The sequence below is a fragment of the Orbicella faveolata genome, unplaced genomic scaffold, assembly GCF_042242905.1.
Source record: "Orbicella faveolata isolate gen_17 unplaced genomic scaffold, um_ofav_v1 contig_12, whole genome shotgun sequence".
NCBI lineage: Eukaryota > Metazoa > Cnidaria > Anthozoa > Scleractinia > Merulinidae > Orbicella > Orbicella faveolata.
The window spans coordinates 25,437,291-25,462,526 of NW_028301539.1; the positions used below are offsets into that span (position 1 = coordinate 25,437,291).

At 38.2% G+C, this 25,236-nt stretch overlaps 1 protein-coding gene across 6 annotated transcripts in view; it reads right to left on the reverse strand.

Moving 5' to 3' along the window:
• Positions 1–20,462, reverse strand: part of LOC110045961 (uncharacterized) — a 27,932-nt gene extending 7,470 nt beyond the window's left edge. Inside the window, exons 1-3 of one of the 6 annotated variants that reach the window (XM_089282978.1) lie at positions 20,053–20,462; positions 13,257–13,365; positions 888–1,080 (exon numbers count right to left, since the gene is read on the reverse strand). In XM_089282978.1, coding sequence (XP_089139104.1) covers positions 888–1,048 — 161 coding nt within the window. In that variant the 5' untranslated portion in view covers positions 1,049–1,080; positions 13,257–13,365; positions 20,053–20,462. Of the gene's footprint in view, positions 1–887; positions 1,815–3,462; positions 3,866–5,866; positions 6,182–13,256; positions 13,366–13,547; positions 13,744–20,052 lie in introns of those variants that run through there. The other 5 variants (XM_020751619.2, XM_089282979.1, XM_020751618.2 and 2 more) reach the window with 5 other exon arrangements.
• Positions 20,463–25,236: the final 4,774 nt, after the last annotated feature.

The window sequence follows — 25,236 nt, forward strand, 5'->3', positions numbered from 1 at the left end:
CGGCAATGTTGAATCTCATCCAAGGTTTTGTCTCATGCAAAACGGAACTGATAATTTGATTAACAATTCGCCTGTAATAACATCGTTTGCAGCACAACATTTTGATGGGGCTTGAGAGGTTTTTTGTTTTTGTTATTTTTTTTCACTGCAACTAAAGAAATGTACGACCCACGCTTAACTTTCGCTATCGCTTTATCACAGAGAAATCTCCTAAAGTAAAACTGCTTACCGCTTATTTATACTCCATAAATGATACTGACGGCCAACTTTGGCTGTTTATCCCTTTTATTCCGGATTGCAAAGATTTAGTTACTTAAGAAAGCTCGGGTTTCTTCGTTATAAACATATTTTGTTGCTAATAATCTGCCTTGATCATTCATATGTTTCAAGTTTGGCCACCCACCAGCGCCCGCCTGACCTACTAAAACATTGGAAAGATAAAAAGATTTCTCCACTGTTTATTCATAAGGTCACATCTGCGAGGTTCTAAAAGATGACCTGACTGTCGAATAACACACAAAAACTCTTTCTTTTACTTTCCAACTGTAACAATAGACTTCAATTCGGTTTTCCTTGTCTTCGAGATATTTAACTGAATCCGGATTATGGAAAACGCTGTGTTTTATGCAACGTTTCCTACTATGATTTATTTGTCATTGATTCTCCTGGAACATTCGTCTAAATAGTGTCACTAGCCAATACGCTACAGGAAAAAATGAATTCTGTTCAGTTGTTGCATTTAAATTACCCAAAACCTTCACAAATTCGCTTTGCATGTTGACGATTCAGGCCGCATTAGTGGTGTTCTAAGCTACAGCATATCCGCATTATATCAGAAGATTGATCACCCTGTGTGATACGCGCAAAGACGTTTTGTCTATACTTACAGCCGTGTGATGTTTGCTGGTAAAATTTTCTTCAAGATCGTCAAGTCCTGTACCCTGCATCGAATAGTCTCGCCACAAGTGCACTGTCTCGGGCAGTCGAACGCCAAACAAGAAGACATACATGCCGCAAACACCAGAGAAGCAACCACACCGATCTTCATCTTGCGTGTGTTTTTTCTGGCGGAGTTGCGATCTGTTTGCAAACAAAACCAAGAAAGAACCATTAAATGCACAACTCTAAGACAATCGCGTGAGATCATGACAGATAATGAGGGAATAAGAGTGACGTTAATAAGTCATACCAAGCTGATAACGAGTTGATAAGCAGATTGAAAGACTCCTTGGTGAATTATTAAACCAGATTCCCGCGTTTTTCGATCGTCAAGATTCGATTTTTATCGTGAAGAGTAGAAATGCTAGAAAGTCACTCTCGATAAATGTTCCTAGTTTTTCGTGATGCTTGGATAGCTTAGTTTACGAGTGTGTGAAATACGAGATTTATCACCCAAGTGTATAATACTGTGTTTATACTAAGAGGAGATATGGATATGTTACCGCCCAAAGCCAATAAGTTTGTTGCCAGCTGCCTACATCAGGCCAATATCGTTAACAGGTTCATAAGCAATGCGATTGTCACGAGAAAGCTGAAAATAATTAAGAGTGCGACAAATGGCGGCCAGCAGGTCTTTAACGACAACAACAAAGTCTATCCAGTTACTACGTTTTATCCCGGTACACATTCTGGAAATTTGTGATAACCTTTTAATAAATACCGCTAAATTCCAGTTAGGACATTGTAAGATTGAGATCCCTGTTGGCTTTTGTTTGAATGGTCTCGATTTCGATTTTCTATTCACAATGCAAAAGTTAGTTTAGGAAAAATAAAGTAAATCTGTCCTAATTGAGTCCTGAATTTCTGTACTATGCTGCACAAAATAAGACAAAATGTATAAAAACGAGAATTCGCCTGAAATTGAAACAAATTTAGCGATCTAGACGATTTCACCATTGCACTGGGAAGAAGGGCTAATGTATTCTTCGCATCGCTCATTATTTATACATAACAGACGAGTTTATGTGATTCATTTCTTAGAGGAAAAAACCGCATGTACTACTGATAATTTTTTATGGATGTTGTCCAGTCCGAATAGGGAGTTTTCACATGACGTCACGGCGGCCATGTTGGTGCCCTAATCAATGTACTTTTTGTCCATTGGGAAATGAGTTCTTTTCATAGGCAAACATTTCTTATTGTTTAGAAACACTACTGAACATGGCTGCCGTGAAATCGCTCTACAGCACAAGCAGTTTAAAAGATGTCACGTCAGTATTTCTTTCCTATCAAAAACCGAGGGCTCACAAATGAACATGCTTGATGATACGACTCTCCGTGGCCCTGGTGGCAGAAGTGTACAGTGCCACTTCATTTCAAAACTGTACGTTTTTCAATTGATGTGGCATAGCTGTATGAAAAGTTGCATTTGTGTAGGCGTTATTCATTCCGACAATTGTGGTTTGTGGAACAAAAATGATTTTCAAACTTTTGACGTTTGTGTTACCACTAAAAATGCATCGAAGTTTTTACACGTAATCCCAGGTGTGAATAAATAAAGTTGCTAAATTTAGAGCTATGCCGAGATTGACTCCCCTAATTAAATAAACACCTTACTAATCAAGTATTTATAGTCCAAAACCGTGATTTCTTGGCTAAGATCGACAAAGAGTAACTTAACACAGAATGTGACATCTATTGGAAAAACCGAAGTGTGGCTTTTAACAAATATTTCCTTCGCGGGAACCCAGCCTTCGAGTCCTTGCTTCCATTCAATGCTTCTGAATGTGTTTGTGTGCACACATGTGCGTTGAATTAAAAGGTGGATTACCGTCCCACATTACTATAAATTCGGAGTGTCCTTGTAACAGAACGGTCTATTCTTTACACCATTATTCATCACTTGACCCAGTATACCTTACCTGTTCTGGTTGTTTGTACATGCAAGCGTCACAAACCGCATTAACGAAACTCCCATTCACGAGATGAATGTTTTTCTTTAAAAGAAGAATAACAGAAACTGAAGCCGATGCGGCTGACTCGCGAAGATAACACGATAATTGAATTGCCGAAAATTGACAACAAATTTCCACTGAGCTACACATGTCAAAAGTGTCAAACTGCAAAAAAGAGGTGCTGTTGTAATTTCCAAGGCCCCGACGTCCACATTACGCCGAAGGAATTTGAAAACGGAGGTTTCTGAAAACGCATCAGATGTTGCCGTTAACACTACGCCGGAGGAATTTCACGACGCGATAATTACCGGTCATTTTAGATTTGTGTTTGAGTTAAACTCAGTCAAGGAAATCACATGATTATCGTGATGGCATAGTTTTTGGAAAGCTCCGTTTTCAAAATGTTTTCCGTCCACACGAAAACGAAAAGCTGACGTTAAATTCCTCCGGTTTGAAGAGCGTTTTCGAAAAGCTGCGTTTTCGTGGCGGATTAGTCTGGACGGTAGGCCTAACCGTAGAAATAAAGCTGCGTTTTCAAATTCCTACGGCGTAGTTTTGAAAAACGTACCTGTTTGAGAGACGAAAGAGTAAGATGGCAAAGCAAACTTGAGGGCTCCTGACAACCTTAATTCCTATCAAAGCCTTAGTTGCTTTGCATTATTGGCGTCGACATAGCAGCTCAAAAGTTATTTTTTCCAGCCGCCCACAATGTGAATCCATCCGCTAAAGTTGTCAACTGTTTATCAAGATTACAGTACACCCGTAACGCCTTTTTAGTTCTTTGATCTCAAAATAGACCGGTAATACTTATCTTACTATGAGCAGTGATATTTTTAGGACAGCTTTGTACAGTCACGTTCTCTTGATACGGCTGTAATTACGTCAAAATCGAGATGAAAACCTTGTTTAAACTCTTGCATTAAGTTGTTTAGGAGCACTATTTTAGAAAGTCTAAACCTCCAATTTCAAAAAAGGTTTTAAAGTGTAATAAATCATAGTGAAACGTGTTAACCAACATATACCAGCTCTATAACATTTAGGGCTGATATTAATCAAAGAATTTCAGTCTTGTCGTTGTTAAAAAAAAAATCTTCTGGTTTCTTTGCATCAATTCGAACTCAAACCATGGTGATCTTTTTTTGTAGCACAAATTTGTCTGTATTTCAAAACGTAAAGCTATTGCAAGCTGAGAAGAGTCTTTATGCTTACAGTCTACCACATCAAAGATATCACTAGGAACGTTATTTACTGTATTTCGAAATTGCTTAGAATACGTGCTTATGGTACACTAGCAACTCATATCGCAACTGTTTCTAACCAAACACAAGATTTCTACGAAGTGAAACAGTACTGTAAACATTCATGACAAAAGAATGTAGTTATGGCTAGTCGCTGATCAAATGTCTTTGTCACTTTGGTTGTACTTTCAGTGTATGTGTTATTTCTTCCGTGCAGATGTTATCATCTCCTTAACAGCACTTGCTTCTAATCTATGATCTTTATCAGTTGGCAAAACAAAATCCACTGACTGTCTCGTGCGGAACCTCACGCGATGGGGTTTGCTGTTTTGAAGACAAAAAGAATCTTTCATATCGTTGTATGGCGTGTTTCTGATAAAAGTTGTTCGTCGAGTCTGCTTAAGTGTAGCTTGCATTACTTCATGCGCGGGTTTTAAGAGAGTCTCTCACAAATTGAAATTGAAGCAAGTTCCAATTAACCTAATTAACTACTGATTATCATATCTTAATTAAGTTTTTAATAGAAGAATCTTATTCTTGTCTGAGTTGATTTGTCATCTGTCTCGATGCCCGTAAATCCAGTCACAAAACAATCAGAAAGGGACCCTTATAACTTAGAGCATTCCTTTTGGAAAAAAAAAAATATCGTTTAGACCACCTGAAAGTTTCCACCTGTTCGCGCCTAGGAATTCAAAGGCAGATTGAATTGTTTAGCTTTCTATTTACCCGCCGGCAGGTTTTGCTCACATGTCGGCGTCAAAGACTTTACACGTAGTACGTCCCTAGCCTGTAGTGACACACAATGGAGTTTCAGTGAGTTCGTGCGCATGTGGTCGCCAGTCAACAGAATTTGAAATAGAGTATGCAAAAGTGGAAAAATAATTCTTGTTTTTACCATGTCGCAGAAGCTACCAAAAACAAACAGCTGCAAAAACGATGCACGTTTTGTTGTGTTTTGTTCTTGCTCTCAAGATATCCATGTAACAATTTTCATAGAACAAATTAGCTTACAATTCGTCACAGTGTCTTGTGGTGACCTCCCTGACCTGTTTTTCACATTCTTTCATTCATTTCTAAAGGCAATCTTTCTTCTCTTTGTTTTCCTCAGTCCTTTTTGTACTCATGAAAATTTTAACTGGTTCTTTTTGGCGGCAGTATAATGGTAGATTAATTCCCTATTTTACAGATGAAAAGATTTACTCCCAAGCCAAAAAAGTCCTTGGAACATTTCCGAAGGCTCTTGCTGTTTCAAGATATCAACTCCGAGGACATGACCTTAAACTATTAAAAACAGATACCCTCTTCTCTACGCACGTATTTCGTTTTCTTTTTTCCTCGTTTTGTTGTCGTTGTTTTTTTTTAGCGGATTATAGCGCAAAACCTGCGACAAATCGAGGCTGCAATGATCGCTATGTTTTCCTTAAGAGAACGCCCTCTTTAAGAAAATGGTATTTGTCGCGAAAACACCGACTTCTATTCTCCTGTTATGTCCTGCAGTTTACATCCACGCCGTGAAAATTAACGATGCTACACTTCCCAGAGTCTGAATCAAGGTTGCAGTTGCCGTTCCATTCATTGCACTTATCACCCTCCTACATTTGCACATGAATTTTTCAAGTTGTTGTTGTTGTCAACCATTGCGTTCATTCACATTTAAGGAGAGAGTGATTTGTGAGAGAGTGTATTTGATAATTAAGAATAGTCAACATGAAAAAAAGAGTAGCAATGACTAACCACCGTTGGACGCGAGGGGGCAACCGATCTCAGCAGCTTGGTTCCAACCGAACTTGAATGGTTCTTGAAGATTAAAATCTCTCAACGTTGTCCCACAAAATCTGGCCACGGTGATTGTGCTTAACCGCGTATTCCAAATACACCTTCAACATTTATTTACTGTATATGAACTTTGTTGTCGTTGAATGTCATGCAACACGGTGATGACGTCACGAGGCGTTTGCCGTTATTGTAATCTTCGTGATAACGACACTGAAGTGAATTCGGGTTAAGATGGGCGAAAAAAGGTTGCCCAAGAGGGTGGGCACACGCCAAACCCGTGCCGGATTAAAGCAAATAATCGTTTTAACCGTGACAAGCTATTCGTCGACAAGATCGAAGATGATTAAATTGTCTACAAATTTGAATTTATAAAATAACCATCTTTAAAGGTAACTGAACTTTTGGTTTACCCCGATGAAACTGTCCCTAATTTCTTCGGGCCTCTAATATTACGACCGCATCAAAAATTCCCCAGGATAGGGACCGAGGCTTGCGAGAATGTTATGTAACTGACATTATATCTGTTAAGTTTCATTTATGTTACTGGCTTTGAGGTCTTTGAAGGCTGACCTCAAGACATTCTTTTCAGTGATACAGGCAGTTTGTTGTTCAGACGAAACACTATTACGTAATCTAAAACAGGAAAATTTCAAAACTAGCGGGCGTCAGCCCTGGAAAGAACACAAAAAGGACACGGGAATAGGTCAGCGGAAATAGAAAATCTTTGTTTTTTAATCGCTGCATGGAGGAAGTAACGCTCCACTTCTTGATGCAATATGTAAACACCTTTGTGGATTCAGAACCTTCTCCATTGCTGCACCCACGATTTGGAATTCCTTAACACCTGTTTGATTGATATGATCACTGAGAAGCTTAAAGACTCATCTTTCTAAATAGGCCTAACATTAATCCCTGTTGATGTATTAGATTTCTATTTTATCAGTTTAAGCCCGGGTTGCTTTTATTGCAAAGTCCAACATTTTACGTTACGCATTTTGAAATTATAGTCAAAGTATTCCCATTACTGTCACAGAATTTATCACAACGTCACTCGAAGACAGAATAGTTTTGTAGGCAACTTTACAGCTTAGATAGACAGATAATGATACACAGCCATTTAAGTTTGCATACCTCGAAAATTTTTCAGTTCCATGTCATGTTTGTTGCTTTTCTAAAGCCGTTAATCCACACTTCAGGGAATTATTATTTAATTATTTTTATTTTTATTTTTCGATCATCCTCGCCGGAACTCTTTAAAGAAAGTCTATTAAAAGGCAACAAATGAATAACACTGATCATGCTGATGTTTCGTGTAAACATTTCGTAAAAACTATAATAGGTCATCAGCGATCGGAAATCCCTAAAGAAGTTTAAATACAACGGATTTGATGCGACAGGTCAACATTTCCCACTAGCTATATGTAGGGGTAAAAAGGTCCATGCAAATCACGATTCAGACGTCCTGTGAATCCTTTCGAATTTCTGGATCTCGGTATTGTTAAAGAGTCGAAAAGATCTAAACATTTCTGGAGTCTGATCGGTTTTAGATCCTCTTTTAGTTTCTGCTTGGACAAGAAATCACCGCAATCGTGACAGAAAATGGGTTAAAACGTCTGTCGTTGAACAATAGTCCCATTTATAAATGTAGCTGCTTCGATAGCGATCAAAGCTAACAGGACTCAGACATAAATGCTTGAAAGCTTATGTCAGACAACAAAAATGACTTGGTGAGTTTTTGGAGTCTGAGACCGTGATTATAAATTTATATTGTTTTTTTCCTTTTATCTTCTTCATCAAAAGGAATTTAGATCTATGGAAATGGGTTGTTATTGTCTTGGATTAGAAACGTTAACTTGCCCAAACTATGCAGAATGTATTTAACCTTGCGAGGGTGTGAATGTCGTTTCTGGCTTTGTTATTGTGAAGGCTGTTCTCAAATGAATGTTGAAAATGCATGGCGCTTGCTGAGAGATCTTACTGGTTAGAAATGCCCTGCGTGTGCTGTTAGTCGAACCAAGCAGGAGCTAAACTAAACTAGCCAATCGTAACTTGGCATGAGTGCGTTTTCCCGCGCTTGACTCGGGTTGCATTTTCCGCCTCAACTTCCTATTGGTCAACTCGTCAATGACGCTTGCCGTGATTGGCTAGATTTGATTACATTCGTCTTTGGTTTTGCCAGAGTTATACGCAATTTTGCAAATGCACAAAGCTGGTTTTGGTCCAAAACGAAAAATACATACGCTCGTGAAACTCCTCAGTGATGACCACTATCCTTAATGATTTATGAGCGTGCGTCTGACCTGTCAACTGCGTCCCACTAGGTTATCTTGGTGTTAAAATCCAATGTGACGTTCAGTTCCGCATCATAGATTTAACGCCGAGAAGATCCTGGGAACGAGATTTGGCGTATAATAATCGCCAATGAACCTCAACTGTGTGATAATGAACTTCGTATATGTCATACTGGAATATAGCCCGAGGCAACGCCAAAACAGACATCGCACAGATAAGTACTGATTTATGATTACTCTACAAAATTCTCAAGAAAACTACAGCAATACACAAGACGAGACTCAATGTAATGGCGTCCAGTATTTGACACACACAGGTCCACGTTACTCTTTTATGTAAACCTTTCATGAAAACCGAGCTCGGAATTACAACTCAGTTGCTAGGAATACATGTATTATTTTTCATAATATACCTTGAAATAATCTACGGTTCCTGTTTAGAATAATTTACGATCCTTCACATGTAAGATTTCAGCAATTAATTAATCTTTTCGAGCCTCCCGACTTTACCTTCACTGGAAATCATTCTTACGATTAACATCTCGCAGTCCACGATTGCATTGAAATATCAACAATGAGTAAAATAAAAGTGAATAAGAGAAAAATCATACATTAGTAAACTAGGAAGAAGTATTGTTTCACACCAAACTGGCAGATCGAGACAATTTTAACAAAAAGGTAGACAATCTGTAAAAAGAAGAAATATTTTGATCTCGGATGCGAGTTAGCATTAATTACAATCGAAATTTCGCTGACGCTCGCGTTACATGCATATAATTAAAGTCATTTCTTTTCTCGGTTTTTCTGTAACTTTTTTAAGATGTCCATATAATCAGGGCATGGCGATCAGGAACGTGCTTTTATCTGATTAAAATCGGCGTTTTCGGTCAACGTTATTATGTTTGTGGTCTGCCGGCAGCATGAGGTACTGAGAGAGTGACTGCAGTGTGTATGTCATGAAATGAGTGCGTAGCGGGCTAATTGAAATTACTGCAATTTGCTCTCCCTTTGCACTTGAAAGGTCACCTTATACAACTAAATACGACACGATTCTTTTTTTAGGAGTGCGTGTTGTCTTCTGTCCTGTGGTGATCATACTCAGCTAGAGAGCGTTGAAATAACAGAGAAACGCCCAATTCTTTGAGTTCCTCGGAATCTAAACTAGCAAGGCTCTCCCTCTCGATTTCTCTTTCTCTCTATCCTTTTTTCTTATACGCATGCATTTCGGTTTGACTCACTGATTCTTCTTTATTTCAGTTATGTAATTTACAATGCAGTGCGATATTTCACGAGTTGGCGCAAATATGAAGGTTATGAAGTATGATGCTGTCTGCGCATTCCTAGCCTTTATTTCTCTTGTGATGTACCCGACATGTGACGTTCGGCCAAGATTAACATTTCTGTGTGGACGCAACCTGGATGAAAATTTCCTAAATTGAGAATTCAGACTACCTAACTTTAAACTTTATAAAATGGATTATTTAGGTACAAAACAAAGGTTGAGAATACTTTTACAAAACTCTCGGTCACTACTGCGGAGTTCTTAATGAACGATGAGTTTTCTGCATCAAGATGCTTTCCATGAGATGATCAATTCCACTATTATGGCCTGTTATGTTACAGTTTAATTTGGAGGTACATGGTTTGGATTTACCCAATGCTGGTATGCAGTCAAAGGTCTACCGTTCCCCACACGGCCCACACTGACACTGGCCCCTGGATCGACTTTGTCGTCGATTGTGGTTTTTCAGTAACAACTTTAATGTGTGCTTATCCCAAAAGCAGATTTATCAGTATTACAGGTTGGATTTACCTGATTTGTGGCTTCCGTTTAAATATTTGATTTCCCAGTAATTAAAACGAGATCCTTGGAAAAGTATTTTTACAGTTGGCAAGCAGGCGACGTCCTTTTAAAGCGGAAAAGCCCGGCGGACAATGAACCACCTTGTGGGTTCGACTTATTCACCACAAAAATTCTCTCAATAATGTGAGAAATATGCACAGTTAAAAAATAGAAAATAAATAAACAAATCAATTGTTGGCGACCTCCATCAAGGTATTTCGCGACAATGTGGCGAACATGTTTGATAGCCTTTCCCTAAATTACTAGGCCATTTTCTTTGTGGTTTTGTTTCTTCAAAGCCTTTTGTAATAAGCGGTTTATGAACAGAGACGCTCTTTTTCCGGCAAAGCGAGCATGGAATTCTTGTTACAGTTTGCTCATAACTTTTCCTTTATTTTCAAATTTCGGATTTTAAAATTTTAAGTCAAGACCTTTTTTTTTTGGCGAGAAGATTAAGTCGTTAATTTTTTAATGACTTTTTCAGTAAAGCTTCCTGCGTTTCTTATCTCCTTCAATATTATATCGTATGTTAGTATTGGCGCGATTTCAAAGGCTTTCTTAACATTTTTTTCCTTACAATGCAAAAAATCTGAACGAAGGTTTTTCATATCGGAAACACATTGCCACAAGTGAAGACAGTGAATTTTCCGTGGGTCCATTGTTTCATTTGCTTAATTTATTCCAAAATGTATCATTGTCGCGGCTTGGTATTGCTCATATTATATGTTTAATCCCTCTTAAAAATGAAAATCACAATATACCTTCGTTTGCTTAATCGTTTCCGTATTTCTTCTCGATCAATTTTCAAGTTATCCGTTAATTAAATTTCTAAGTCCTTCCTAAGGTCAAAGCAATTTCGACATTTCACCGAATATGTTGTCTGCCATTTCCTTTGCTCTCTGTTAGCGTTAAAACGCAGGCTCACATGAGTTTAACGGCCATATTTTCCAGTATTTTTTTCTCAAAAATTGGTGTTTTTTACTTTTATAATGGCCGCTGTAGGCACAAGTTTCCACCGAACTAAACGAAAAAAAAAAAAAGCCTGGAAAACCGGCTAAAGGTTAGTAACGATTTGATTTCTTCGTCAGTGCGGTTTTTGTTATACACAAACTGAAGAAACGTCGCGATTTTGCGGTTTTTATGCTCGAGTTGGTCACTGAAAAATCGCTCCATGAAAGGAAGGTGGTCAATCATGCAGGAAATGCACTCAGCACAAATTAAAATATTTTAAGGTCAATTTAATAAATCCTAAACATCGTATCGTAGGAAGAAAAAAACAACAACAACTGAATAGTCTTTTATAAATAAGAAAAAAGTTTACCGCTTAATCTCAGAATCGACCGGTCCGACCTCAATAATTCATTTTAATTTATTTATAGCGCAGATTCTCTTATCAGAAATCTAAGATAAGTGAATTGAAAAGCGATAAGTCCGTTTTCTATAAAAAGCTACGTCGAAAGCCTAAAGAAAGCGGCAAGCTACATTATCGATAACTGGGCACTCCGTGTGATAACATGTGTATAGACTTTCATTCGTGGCCATCCATGCGGTAGTGATTTGGCCGGCTTCAATACGCCATTGAGGAGAGATATTTGTTCAAATATTCTGCAACCGGATGTTTAACAGAAAGAGATTTAGAAATTAATTTCGTTTAGAGATGCCAACAATGCGATAAACTGGCAACTATCTAACATTAATACTGAGAACTGCAGTGAGCTGCAATTGATTCTTTGTCGCGCGAAATGGAAAACCGTCAGCTAGCATCGTTTCGCGCGACACGTCATAATTCAGATATCGGATTAATGGGTTTCTCATAAAGAAGATTAAGCCACAAAAATGACGTGGAAGTGAACGAAAATAATAAAGCCCTCAAGCTCCGCGGTTTAGAATAATAAACAACAGGGACCTGGTAGAGCAATTTATGCAATAGGCGGTGAAAAACAGCAAACTCTCCTTGACAAAATAAACATTTTGCCCCTCTTGGGTATTTATAATACAATGTAATTACTTTTCGTTGATGACAACTTTCGAGCCAGCTTTATTCGATCTTTGTCTATATTTCCTGTCAGTGACCCTACGTTTTAAGTTTCTGTGGACTCCTAGCTTTGAAAAAACAAATATTCGAGAATTTGACCTGGCCAGGGCAGATAAGTTATAAGATGGAGGCGCGGGTTTAAGTTAAAATATAAACTTTGGAAGTAAAGAATAAGGGAGGCGATGTACACCAACCGTTACATTCCCTTGAAATCCTATTTCTGTAATCAATTTTCGCTGCATCTTTGACATAGCTTGCTGTTTTCTAGCTGAAAACTTCAAGCGCTATGCGTTTAGCAGGTTCTATCTTTCAACACATCACTCAGAGCATATGCTCAAATAAGCATCGTGTTGGCCATTTAATGAACCAACTTTCTGTTACATTTAAAAAGCAATACTCGATTCCGTGTAGTAATCTGTGTTTAGACAACCGGCACAATTCTCCCGCTGGTAAAATAAATTAAGTCGATTAGCGAATACTTAAAACAGCGCTGCCTCGCACGTAGGGAACTGTATCTATTGCGTCTACAAGCATCATCTGGAAACTCAATTGCAGCCAAACTTCTTGCTTTAAAGATTGTCAATGAAGGACAACCTAGAATGTTGTATTAAACTGACTACCTTGCCTTACGTTAGATCTGTAGTCCATATCCGCATTAATATATCACTAAGGCAGCCTGAAAAACTATTAGATTGCTAACAAATGTCTCTCTCTCCCAGCTACGGACCCTTTCCTCTGCAAACTTCGCTTCGGCTTTATCTATTTATTTTACAAATTAATCGTACACGTTAGAATTTCAATAAACGTTACTCTATATTCATGAGCGTGTATAACAAGAACGAGTTATAATTCTTCGCAAGATTCGCTCAATTTCGAGACAATTGTTCTTGGAGGTAGTTCAGCTTTGTTGCGCTGGACCTCTTTACTCAAGTAAAGAGTAGGAGTCGAATTATTAAATTAAAGACTGGTAGAAAACTTTGATGTATAGAGTAATCACTGGACCAAATTATCCTTGCTGTGCTTTGTGAATGAAATACACTACAAAAAGAATGGTCTGTTATGAAGTTCACAACCGCAAGAATGTATACTTTGTATATAAATTTTGCGCTTCGAAAAAAGCAGCGGGTCTCAGCGTAGTTTTTGAACTGCGGTTAGCCTGCACAACATTGGAAAACTCACCCCTGTCCGAAATGACAGCTCCTGACTTCACAATCCAACTTTTGCCGCTTTGTTCTGCTGGAACAACAGGCCCGCGGTCCGGTACACTGTCAAATTCATTCAATGTTTCCTGTAAAAAAACATAGTGTTCGGATTCGTGGTTTAGGAACGATAAAAAAAAAAAAACACTCAACGTCTAACCGCAGTGTAATCAAAGCTTGTGAAACTTCACTCTGCTAAACCAGCAGATGTTCTTTAGCCTTGCCCCTGATGCAGATGCAGGTCAAATGAAGTGATTACAAGCGCTGTTACCTTAGCTGCGATACTTCTTTACAAGGAATTTAATAATCTACTGCAACGGAAACTAGTTTGGCTCTGCTTGACTTGAAATTCACACAGGCGTCTCGCGTCGCGTACCTTTCTCGTGAGTTCCACGTTCGATGATCAACAAAACAAGATTTACTCGGGATTTCGTCGCGTCTACGCTACTTAATAACCGCGTCGCATTATTTATGCAAAAACAGCCGGGATTTGATTGAAAGAGGTTCTGGTGCCACTTTACAGGCTGCGAATGTTTACACATTGTCAACAATACATTGTTGTTGATGTATGAGGCCACGATTGTCTTTCGCGGGGAAATGCAAACATTACGCGCCAACATGGCCGAAAGGTCGGACAAAGTTTACATTTGAAAGTGCAAAATTAATTACGTTCAGGCTGTTTCAATTGTACAAGGAAAGAAATCGCATTTGGCAGTTTCCATGCAGATTGGCTTTGATTGTAGCTCAACTCCCTTGAGTAAATCGAAGTGGTTTTTTTCTTATCTGCGATCTCCGCATTTAATTTACTCCAAGATATTCCAAGAGCGATTTAATTATCTTGTAAGCCCGTTTTCCAAAACAATCGCCAGGGATCCCGATTAAGAAAAGAACTTGTAACTAACTTACAGTGTAATAATTACTAACAAAACTTGCTACAGAAATCTAAAAATTATCTCTGCATTTTTCTTCCTAGCAGCCTCTTTATATCAACTGATTAAAGACAACAATGATGTACGTGCGAAGAACAAAAGCATCATTAAGCAGACACCAGATTTTACGACGGTGTGCAGTGTACGGTTTGCTGATCTGAATACCATTTATTATGTTCTGTTACCATCTTCTATGCAAAAAGTAACTCTCTAAAATGCGCAAAATTACTGACTGTACATTAGAAGCTTTTTTCACCAGGACATTGCCAAGATTTCACGATTTCACGATTTCATCCAAATCCACTCTTCTGTCCAAAAAGATAGCTCATAAAACAATTTTGTTCGCGTTTTTGTGGATTACTTGAGAGTTACTATGGAAATATCTCGAGTCGAAAGGATAAAAAAAAAATACAAACTTGAGTCGGCCAAGATCTAGGTTTTCTTGACTCCTAAAGTATTTTACCAAACCGGAAAAGCTATTGTAAGTTAAAGTAAATGTGGAAACCTATTGAACGCTTGCAATTCACATGGCTCAGTTCTTGAAACTGTAGCTATTTAATTAGTACACAATGCATTTCCTGCGGTTGTTCAAACACACGCGCGTGTGCGAATTCGAAGAACATGTTTGTAGCGACCGTACATCGGTTAGTGGAAGATTAATTGTTTAATAATCTAATTTCTGCGCAATACACCGTAATCCTAGTTGGAATACTGAAAAGAAAAAAAAAAAAGCTATCAAAAATTCCTGCAAAAATATGGTGGTTATTTTTGGTAGATGTTTATAAATATACCCGCCGGAAATTAAAACAATAGCTTCAAAGTTTTAATCCATAATTTTAAGTAGGTGTCTAAATCACAGATAGTGTGGTTCAGCATTTTAGAATGGTTGTGCCACTAAGTTTCCGGACTAAGTTTCCGTCTAGATCCGGTTTCACGGAATACGAATTTTATATAAAACAAAGCAAGATATGGGTGTGTCGCGTTAATTTTGCTCGTCTCCTAAGTAGAAGGTAGAACTGAGATGGCCTGCCTTCCGACGTTTTCAAAACCTCTAACACTCTGAGTTTTCAAGTTTCATTTTTGGTGTACAGGTTAGCGGAAAAACTGAGAATTCGAATTAAGCTGTTTACAACAGTTGTTACTTTAACAGCTGCACCGTATATAACATTGTTAGAATTCAAGCTATAAATAACCTGTATTATCATTACAACCGGTTTACGAGCTGTACCTCTAACTTCAAAGTGTGACTAAACTTCTTGCTGCAAACCACGCACAAATAACCAGGCACTTTCCAGCAAGTTTGAGTGAGAGATCAAAAAGATAAACGTTTTTTTGGATTGATAACGCTCGCTCAGCGGTTAATTCTCATCAATATTTATGACAAGAGGTTCGAGATGCGGCTGCCTTTAAAGCAACGGTGTTGCGGTTCCGCCTTTCCCGGTAACAAAACATTCTTATCGGAAAGAACGCATTACAAAGAAAATATTTTGTTCCAGTTTTGAAGTTCGATTGTACTCCATAATAAGATAGATTTAATTTACTACTGAAATCTGCTAAGGTATATCGGAAACAACAAAATGGCGATTACTTTCCCATTGCAAGTCCACAGAATTTCGGGAGAGTACAGTACAAGCCTTTTTTTCGTATTTTCAGGTTACCAATTCCAAAACAAATTGTGTCACGGCCATATCCGTGACAGAAAAATAAGTAAGCTTCTCGTGCTGTACTTTCCAAAACCTCACAAAATCTACCGTCTGTGTTTCTTTTTGCAGATAACGAAGCAATAGATTTTGTTTATACTCCAAACCGGTTTCCTGAAATCAGTTATGATTACTTTGAGAAGTAGCGCCTCCATTGTTCAAAAATTTCTCTCATTGTCAAAATGGCGCCGACGATCAAACCGATCTGTTCAAACTAATTTTCACATGCCGCGACTTCAAGTGATCAGGAGAATAGACAAAAAATTGTTACGTATCGATAAAAACGCTTCAAAGAAAACAGAATGCTAAATTTAATATCATTTTTTTAAGTGAGTTGTGTAAACAAGTTATAAGGGACCCATTTGTATGATCTGGGTGATAACAGAGTTCCTGACTTTTGTTTGAATTGAGAAGGTCACTCGGTGACCATTTCCGAAATGGAATAAAACAAAACAAGCATTACGGCACAAGACAGGAAATAAGCAATTCTGCCTGGGAGAGTGCAATAACATTATTTGTGTGGGTCGTAAAAGGAAATCTACTTCATCACTTGAACCACAAGATTCAAAACTGAAGAAAAGGCAGGAGATAAGACAAATAACCACACACACAGAAAAGCTTCGCAAGCAAGATATAATAAACGTGGGTGGCTTTTTGGAACGAAGCTTACAAATAGCGCGAAAGGAAAATCAAAGGGGCCTGAGAGTCAAAACAAACGTCAACTCCGCTAAGAACAGACAAGTGGCAATAGTCTGAAAATAGAAAGAGCCACTGATAGCAAAATAAATAGCCAATATTCGAGTAAAAATAATATTATAACCAACTCAAAGAAATAAAAAGTCAACTGAGAGCTAGAAAAGCCATTATAAAAACTAAAATAACTTCAAACTGAACACAATGTACGAGAGAGATACCAGTCGGCGGTATTTTTCTAATATGGACAAGGCGTATACCAACAAAGGTGTTTGAAACTCACATGTGCTAATTTTCGTCTGGCTGTATACACTTGCGATAACCTTATTTTTCATTCACTCCTGATTCGTCAGTGTTCTTAGTGCTTTCCTGTGATTGGTTCTTAAGTACATCAAAATTCAGAACATTTTATTTGTATCTAACAAAGAGCGATTGGACTATTTCTTATATGATTTCTTATAGTGCCATGCCACGTCATACATACATTATATTAGCCAGCGAATTTTCGTAAACCGTCTCAGTCCAGCACATGCTCCTTTTTGATTTATTATCTCCCTCTTTAGATTTTCACCACCATGCGATATAACATGACACATGTCGTTTATGAAATGTTGGCCATGAGAAAGAAGGCAGCGAAAACATGAAGTGAAAGCCAGTCTTAATATTTCAAACACTGTAATGTTCATTGTTTCAGTAAAGACCATAACTGCAATCTCTAGATTTTGAAACTTTCGTCAAATTATCTCTTGCAGTATCCATCGTCAGTCATAAAACTCATCGCTTCCTTCGAATACTCAAAGTACCTCTTTTTTCCGTGAAAGAAGCGCGGCGGCGAAATGTTGCTCAATACAAGAACCACTTAAATTTGTAACTTAAGTATTTTGGCGGGAACACAAATTGTTATCAGAAAACCTTGTTTTGAGCCGAGTAAATTGGAATTTGTGCCTCATAAAAGAAGCCGCGGAAGAGAAGTAGGATAAACATGGTCATGAGTTTTATTCGTAAGAAAGAAACACAGCTAAAATCAATCGTGGTTGATAAATGCACTGATATTCATTCGCAGCGCGCGAGAGACAAGATGGCGACATTTTGAAAGGAAACTTCTTCATCAGTTCAAATATCACTCGTCGATAGTGCGCTGGTTCAACAAGGTAGGTATTAATTAAGTTGTAATGCTTTTAGTTACGGTGTGTTGCTTTACATACTTGTATGTTTCCTAGTATTGAGCGGTTCTAAAAAGAGACCAAAGTGGAGTAGAACAAAAGACACCGAACTTGATGTATCCATTTCAAGTGTTAACATAAGTGAGTATAAATGAATACTGTATTAGCAATAATGTAATAGAAATATAGAAACAAATGCAAATGACGGTCTAAGTTTGAAAGCAGCTGAAGGAATACCTTTGACTTCGAACAGTGTTTCGCGTTTGCATTGAGATTCTCGAATGCATTATAACAAAAAGAAACAAAGAAAAAAGATTTTTCAATGTTGTGGTTGTGGACATTCATCTAAATTTCAAATTTGCATCAAGTTAAGAAAAGTTTAGACAGAGCAAATTTAAGAATGATCTTCTTTTTAAACAAACATCAGCTTAGCTGATTCACATTTTTAAACTTGTCTTGCGTGATTATAAATATTCACCCCGAGAAAATTCTCAGCTGCAGGCCTTTTTAGCCTTTGTAAACTTCTTGCAAATGTTGACCTCAGAGGTTTGTTATGTTCTCTATTCAAAAGGATGCAGTGAAAACCCAGTGAGGTCTAAACGGAAATTTCTAGAAAAGATCTGTCTACTAGCGACAGCTAGAATGGAAAATTTAACATTTTAGAGCCATACTTATGTAGTCGCTATAAAATGACATAGTGTTGCCAGCCAATAAATAAATGAACCAAAGGAAATAGTATTTTCCTTGCACGCCAAAAATGGACATTGCTACGCCATGCAGTCTGTGGGAAATGTCTTACAAACGGGTTTCCGGCGCCAGACTTCAAAACTAATTCTTACCTCTTGCAAACAGGAAATATGGGCCATAAAAGCGCAGAAAGAGAGGAAATAAGTGGAGAATCAACAATAGCATGCAAATTATAGCAACGTCCGATATTTTACAAATTTCAACCACATCAGAATAGGTCCTTCAATACTATTTTGTGAAAGTGTAAAAATATCCTTTAGTTTTGACTCTAGCTAGATTTAACTTTCACCTTCATAAAAGGTACTTATTAATCACTGTGTCATTTCTCTGAGAGATCGAGCTTTCGGCATGAAATTGGCATTGTGTTCTATTTCGGATTCATTTCACTGACTTTTTGCTTAAAGAGTACTTAAACAACACGCAATTTTAAAATTAGAGCAATATCTGAAATCTCCACGAATACGTGTATTGCTTTCCGCTCTCGATTCCTTCTAGCGATATATACACTCGTGAGCCTCCTTTCAAATCTATTCAATCTGCATCTATGTTTACACATCTTGTTGTTTTATGATACCCGAATAAAATAAAAGTTCTTTACAGACCTTTATACAGGGAAGCCTGAGCATTTTGCGGGATAAAATCACAAATTTCACGGGATTTTGAAGCGAAAGACAAGCTCATTTCGAAGGCATACACGACAAGATGCCCTTTTGAATGTAACACCTTCACCGATTAAACTGGCAAATACGACTTTGAGATTTGTTTTCCTAGGCTCTTGATCTGTTGTTGCGAACCTAGAACCGCGATTCAAAATCATATGTTTAACTACATAGCTAATTTATGTTCGACATGACACACACACTGCTCGAAGTTATTACAACTGCTGTTCAAGACCGTTTGCCCACAACGTAAATTCAGTTGTTTAAAAACTGCTATTGTGTTTCATTCGTCTTCATGCTTCGCTGCTCGCGAAATCCGGTGAACCTAGAAATATTTAGATTTTACTTGTAAATATTGTTGCTTCAGTGTGCGAAAATTGCCTTCGCTGTTTCTAGCCTTTACCCAATTCGCCAAAATCGAAGTTCATTAAGGTGTTAGTTTCGTTGCAGGAAGCTTCAGAAAACAGCGTTGGTAATTTTCGTGTCCAAATGCAAAAAAGATCAAAGTAAAGGTGTAAGAATGAAGTTCAATAATTAAGTACACGGAAGATCTTTAAGCAAACATTGTGGCCTTCCCACGCAAAATAAAACATCGTCATTTTACATGGTATACGATTTTTGATGCCGTGCTTTTTGCTGAATGTTCGAGCGAATCCTGCATGGCTAAAATCCGTAATCTACCATTCGATTTATTGCTATCAGCGTGAGACTTTACACACTATTCAAAGACAAAAAAGAGTGTTACAAGTGATTTACACAGCTAAATAAATTTCTTCGTCGAAATCTATTGGAACTAAACATTGAACGTGGCTGCGAAAGACACTGAACAACAAGATTAATAGCAAAAGTGTGCCCGTTGAATTCAACAGGAAAATTGTACTATACCTTATACCAGTTTCAAGCGACCAATATTTCAACTTTCGGGATCTTTTGAAGCTGTAAATTTGTTCTCCCTTCACTGTGACCTTTCTTCTATCGTTCTCTCGCCAGATCTTCCAAAAAACCCTTCAGATTCCAGCCAGTCGGCGTAGAGAAGCGAGAGTAAAATTTTACCAACTGACCTGCTGCTTCGCCTCGAGTTCGTTGCCACCGCGCAGACAATAGAGTGTACGGCTTAACGATATGCAGACGCCTTTTTGGGCATTAAGGCGGTGATTTTTCTCAAACTGTCACAGAACAAAAGCAAAGTCTTTAGCTACGACGCTTTGGGGTTTTCAAACTTGCGCTCCAGTAAATAAAGAGTTCAAGTCACTTTTCTTATTTAAATGCGGTGTAGTCAAAACGTGCGCTCACAAAAGGCTCCAAAAAGCCGTTGATAAGAATAAGTGTGTTTTGGTCATGCGTCGATTCACACACGAACTTGAAATATCGCTTGAAGTGCACTTGCGGTGTGACATTGTTTAAAAGCAAATAGATCATGTCAGACCATAGTTAGTAGTTAGTAACTATGGTCAGACTGCAGAAAATTAGAAACAAAAATTCAGACATAACTATCAACCTTCAAAGATGCTGTCATTTATAAAATTGAATGGGTTGACGGGTGAAGAAAAAATGCCAGTGAAGCAAGGAAAACTAAAAGCAAAAACGTCGCTAAAATAGAAATACATTTGAAATGCGTTACGTCTTCAAAAGCTTGAAAGTATTTAAATACAATAGCTTATAATTACGCGACACATTGGAGACTTTTTCGTGGAAATACTCGCAGGCAAAGTAACTTTTCTACTTTTATTTTGGAGAAGTAGAGCGCGAATTGAAGTTTCAGAAGTTTTGCCCACCAGGGAGTGTGTTGTTTCGATTCACCTGCTTGTATGAATTGGGTATTCTACAGGTGTTAAAAATGAACAAAGAGCGAGTGACACAGAAACCATTTATTCACTTCATCAGGAATCAAAGGCCTTAACGGCGAAACACGACATAAAAAAATGTTAATAACAGGTGGCTCTGATAGCAAAATCAACTCGATTTTCAAAACAACAGGCTGTTTGTAGGTTGCTTGAGGACAAAAAGGAGTTCTATTCCCTTTATTTTGACCCAATATTTTAGGCAAAGACCTTGCTGAGACTTCACGACACTACCTGAAACTGATGTATCGCAACATTGTCTGAATCGGCACGCTTTAGTCTTAACTGAGTTTGGCAGCTTCCTGTTGATTTTCTAGGATCTTATCATGAATGAACGATGTAGCGCCATGGAAAAATAACCACTTTATCTTCTCCGTCTCCTAGGATAATGTTTCTTTAGGATTGGCTCCAGGAAATTAAAATAAAATTTCCAATGCGGTACGATGCGTTCGAATGGAAAAGTGTCTGCTCCAAACAAACAGATCCACACGAAAGTCCTGCTCCATGAGCAGACTTTCATTTTAACGGTCACACACTAAGGTTTCATCGACAGACTTTAGAACTGCATAATCTGATTCGAAATCGACACTGGGTGTCAGAAACGGAAGTTAAGATTTCTTTCTACTCTTTTGCAGTCACGACACGCTTGTTTACACTTCGAGCAGTAAGCTCGCATGGTCAGATTTTGTCATACAGGTATACATTCTTGCGGCCGATGAATTAAAGGACAACTCTCAATTACCCCGATAGAGTTCGAGACTCAACTATCCGTTTAGTCGCCTGAAGTTTTATATTTTGAAGTGAAGTGTATTTTTACCAGTCTAACATCAAAAAGCGGCATGGTGAAGTATTATTATGCATAATGAAAGCTATTTAGCCTGAAGCTATGCACCAAACATAAGCTATTTTAAAAGGTTTACAAATGTCACAGGCATGCTGTAGTATTTTTAAGGGTGCTTGTTAGCTCTAAGCGTGACCGACCAATACAACGGCGTTAAATGGCCATTAACGTTTCTTTAGGCGGTAAATAATTCATGCAAGACTTTTTTGAGTCTGTCAGTTAGATCATTTGATCTGGAGAATTGTCAAATGGAAATAGGAGAATAGTTTTTTCGTTTCAGTGATGAAGTTTTCACCGATATTGGTCAAGATTATCAAAACATGATGAACAACTATAATATGTCGTGGAACGCGAGATAAAATATTCTTTGGTTATTAGGCATATGAACTGATCAGCTCTTTTAATGGCATGCAAAAATGATAACAAAAACTCTACGATCGAGTTTTCATACTCAAAATTGCTCTTCTCTTCTCTTCTTAATGTAAGTTGTAAGAATTTGAAGGTACAGCAACAAAACGCTAAATTTAAAAGTCATTTATTTTCGTTCTTCTCATCACCAGTTTGTTTGAAAGTCTATCGATAGCGTAATGAGAAGTTGGATGTTTATCATGAAAGGAACTGGGCTTGTCAATCATGTTGTAGAGTAATATTTTGTTTTTGTTGTTGTTGTTGTTGTTCTTGCTGTTTGCTGGGCCTTGTTTTAAACACGTTAAAGTAATACGCTATCGTCTACCGTCAACTATAGACAAATTACTAATAGACTTTGCTCCAAAAAAATTGAAAACTAAATGGCTATTTCAACGGCATTTTTTTTTAAAAATAAGACGGATTCCTTTCCTGTGTCGATTTCACCGCAAACGTGCTCTGAAAGCTTGGAGATTGATATCGGCACGGCGTGCGCTACAATGTGAATAACTAGTATTCTTTTTTTCCTGAACGGACAATATTCATGACACCTACACAGAAATGACTTTACACTCGGCTTCTCTCTGAATTAACGCTAAAGCTGATATCACAAGCAGCTCAGTACTTGAGAAGAATTCGAATGAAAAACACGCGTGGCTTGTGCGAGGACGCAGCATTATTTCCTCTAACTTAATACGATTTAAGGTTACACGGAAACAAAATTAGAATTAGCTGGTTTGTTTGATCTTATGCTCGGCTAGCGCGTGCTTCTTTATGTGAACGTGTCAACTTTTTTAAGAAGAAAACTTTGTTGTTGCTCTTCTAGTGAATTAATTCTCACCTGTTTTTTCCTGCCCTGTTTTATTACCGCAGCTAATTCAGCAGGTTTTTGAAGAAATCTTCCAAGCGCCACCAGCAATAAACAACACGAAAACTGCGACCTTCGCTTACTGCTTAAGGGTCAGACAAGTGCTTGTCCTGCACACAAAAGAATAAATTCGGCTTCGTGTTGTTTCAGTAAAACAAATTCCGCACGAAGTTACACAAAACCAAAACAAACGGTGTCGTGCTTCACAAATGAGAAACCGCGTGAGAAAAGGGGAAAAAAAGACACATTTGTAACAATTTATACAACGTTCAATTGAGCAACTCAAGTCACTCAAAAATTGCCGCGTGTTTCTTTAATGTATGAAATTTCTTTCCCTTTTCACTTGCAGGCATAATCAAAACGGGCATAATTAAACTCCTCGAATGTTTGATCTGAGCTCGAACAGGTTAATTAGCTTTTCACAATTACAATTAACGCCACGTGCAACGTTGTGTACCTTTTATTCGCGTGGCAGGTGCGCGATTGTTCTTCAGCCATCTGTTGTTCCTGTTTTTCTTGATCCAATCCCGTTTTCGCGCCTTCGAGAATCAATATACCCGCAAAAGCCTGCGAGCATTTGGCTTTTTCGCGGCCGCGACACCGCGACATAATTTGATTTCAGGTGGCGTTTTCATTGAATAGCGTCTCTCAAAATTGAAAAGACGCTCCATTCAACCACCATGTGCTGAACAAAAGTGAAAACTAGGTGTCATCTAGTTTCAATGTGCAAACCGTGGGAAAATTAACGTACTTTTATATTGCTGCTGTGTTAAAATTTGAGAGCAACGAAAAAATACGAAACAAGCTGTACCGGATCATCACAACATTAGTAAAATAGCTCGTGAGATCGCTTGTTTGATTGCAGGCCCGTGGTAATCAGTCGAATAATGGCAAATAACATCAGTTCAAATATTGCTCGAAGTGGTAGCGCAGCGCGTGGCTTGATTTACTCTGCTAAACAACATTGAGCAAAATGAGCTTGGCGTCTCAATCTAATTTCACCTCAAATTAGCGTTCATGAAATTTCCTCTCATTCGTACCTTTTTTTCCCGGAAAATCGAGTTATCGATGAAGGGTTAATGATAAAAAGGTGCCTGCTGAAATGCAAAGCAATTTGAAAAGAGCGAACACACTTCACTGTAGTTACGCCAAACCTTTGAAAGAAAAATCATTGAAGTGGACCCGCAGCTAGCCAGGTCTTTGTGTGGTGCGTGTATCAAGTGACCTGCAACAGTTTTTGTTTATTCTCTCACAAACGGATCCTTGCTGCGATTTTTGCCGAAATTCCGTCTTTCCCACGGTGTGTTTACTTCTCGAGCAAATGAACGCGCACGCGACCATTGTTGGCGCGTTTGCGATCGTGTTTTCGAACGCTTGATCATTTCATCGCACACGTGGGGGTGTAACCGGGACACGTGTCAATGCTTCGAGCGTTTTGTTGACCTTTGTTTGGCATGATGCCGGTGAGACAGGTGTACAGAATAACTTGATCGGTTCCCACGGTCCGATCGGTCTTTTTCAGTCTTAATAAACTTGTTTGTTTCTTACAAAAAGCTTTCGTTGCACCTGTGTTACTGCGCTTTTACAGTAACCACTTCAACTACTTTTGTGGGGATTTTGGGGTGTCTTTTTACAGTCAAAAAGAATCGATCTTTTGCTACTGCGATGTGAACTTATCAAAACTCTAAAATCATGAAGAGCCAAACTCTTTGCATACTTCAATTATATCGAACTACTTGTTAGGCGACTTGTAAAAGTTAGATGTTGAACCTTGGAATCTTTTTCGTATAAGCACATAAAACGTGCCATCAAATGTTATATTACCCAGGACATTGTTAACTCACTCAGTACCGTGCTCGAGATATTAATTCTCTCAAGAGATGGCCTTAATTTTTTTTTTTATTTCAATTATGAGAATTAGTCCTAGTCATCGATCCCCTCATTGCTTTTTGACCATTATTCCCGTCACCTCGTTGCTCGGCAAGATTTAGATGTTGAACGCTCTTGGAGTTGCAAACGCCTAAGGACCTAATCTGCATATTTTCCTCGCAAGCGGATTTTCTTCATTCTGCAAGCTCGGTCGCTTTAAACGATTGTGAACCGTCACGATGAAA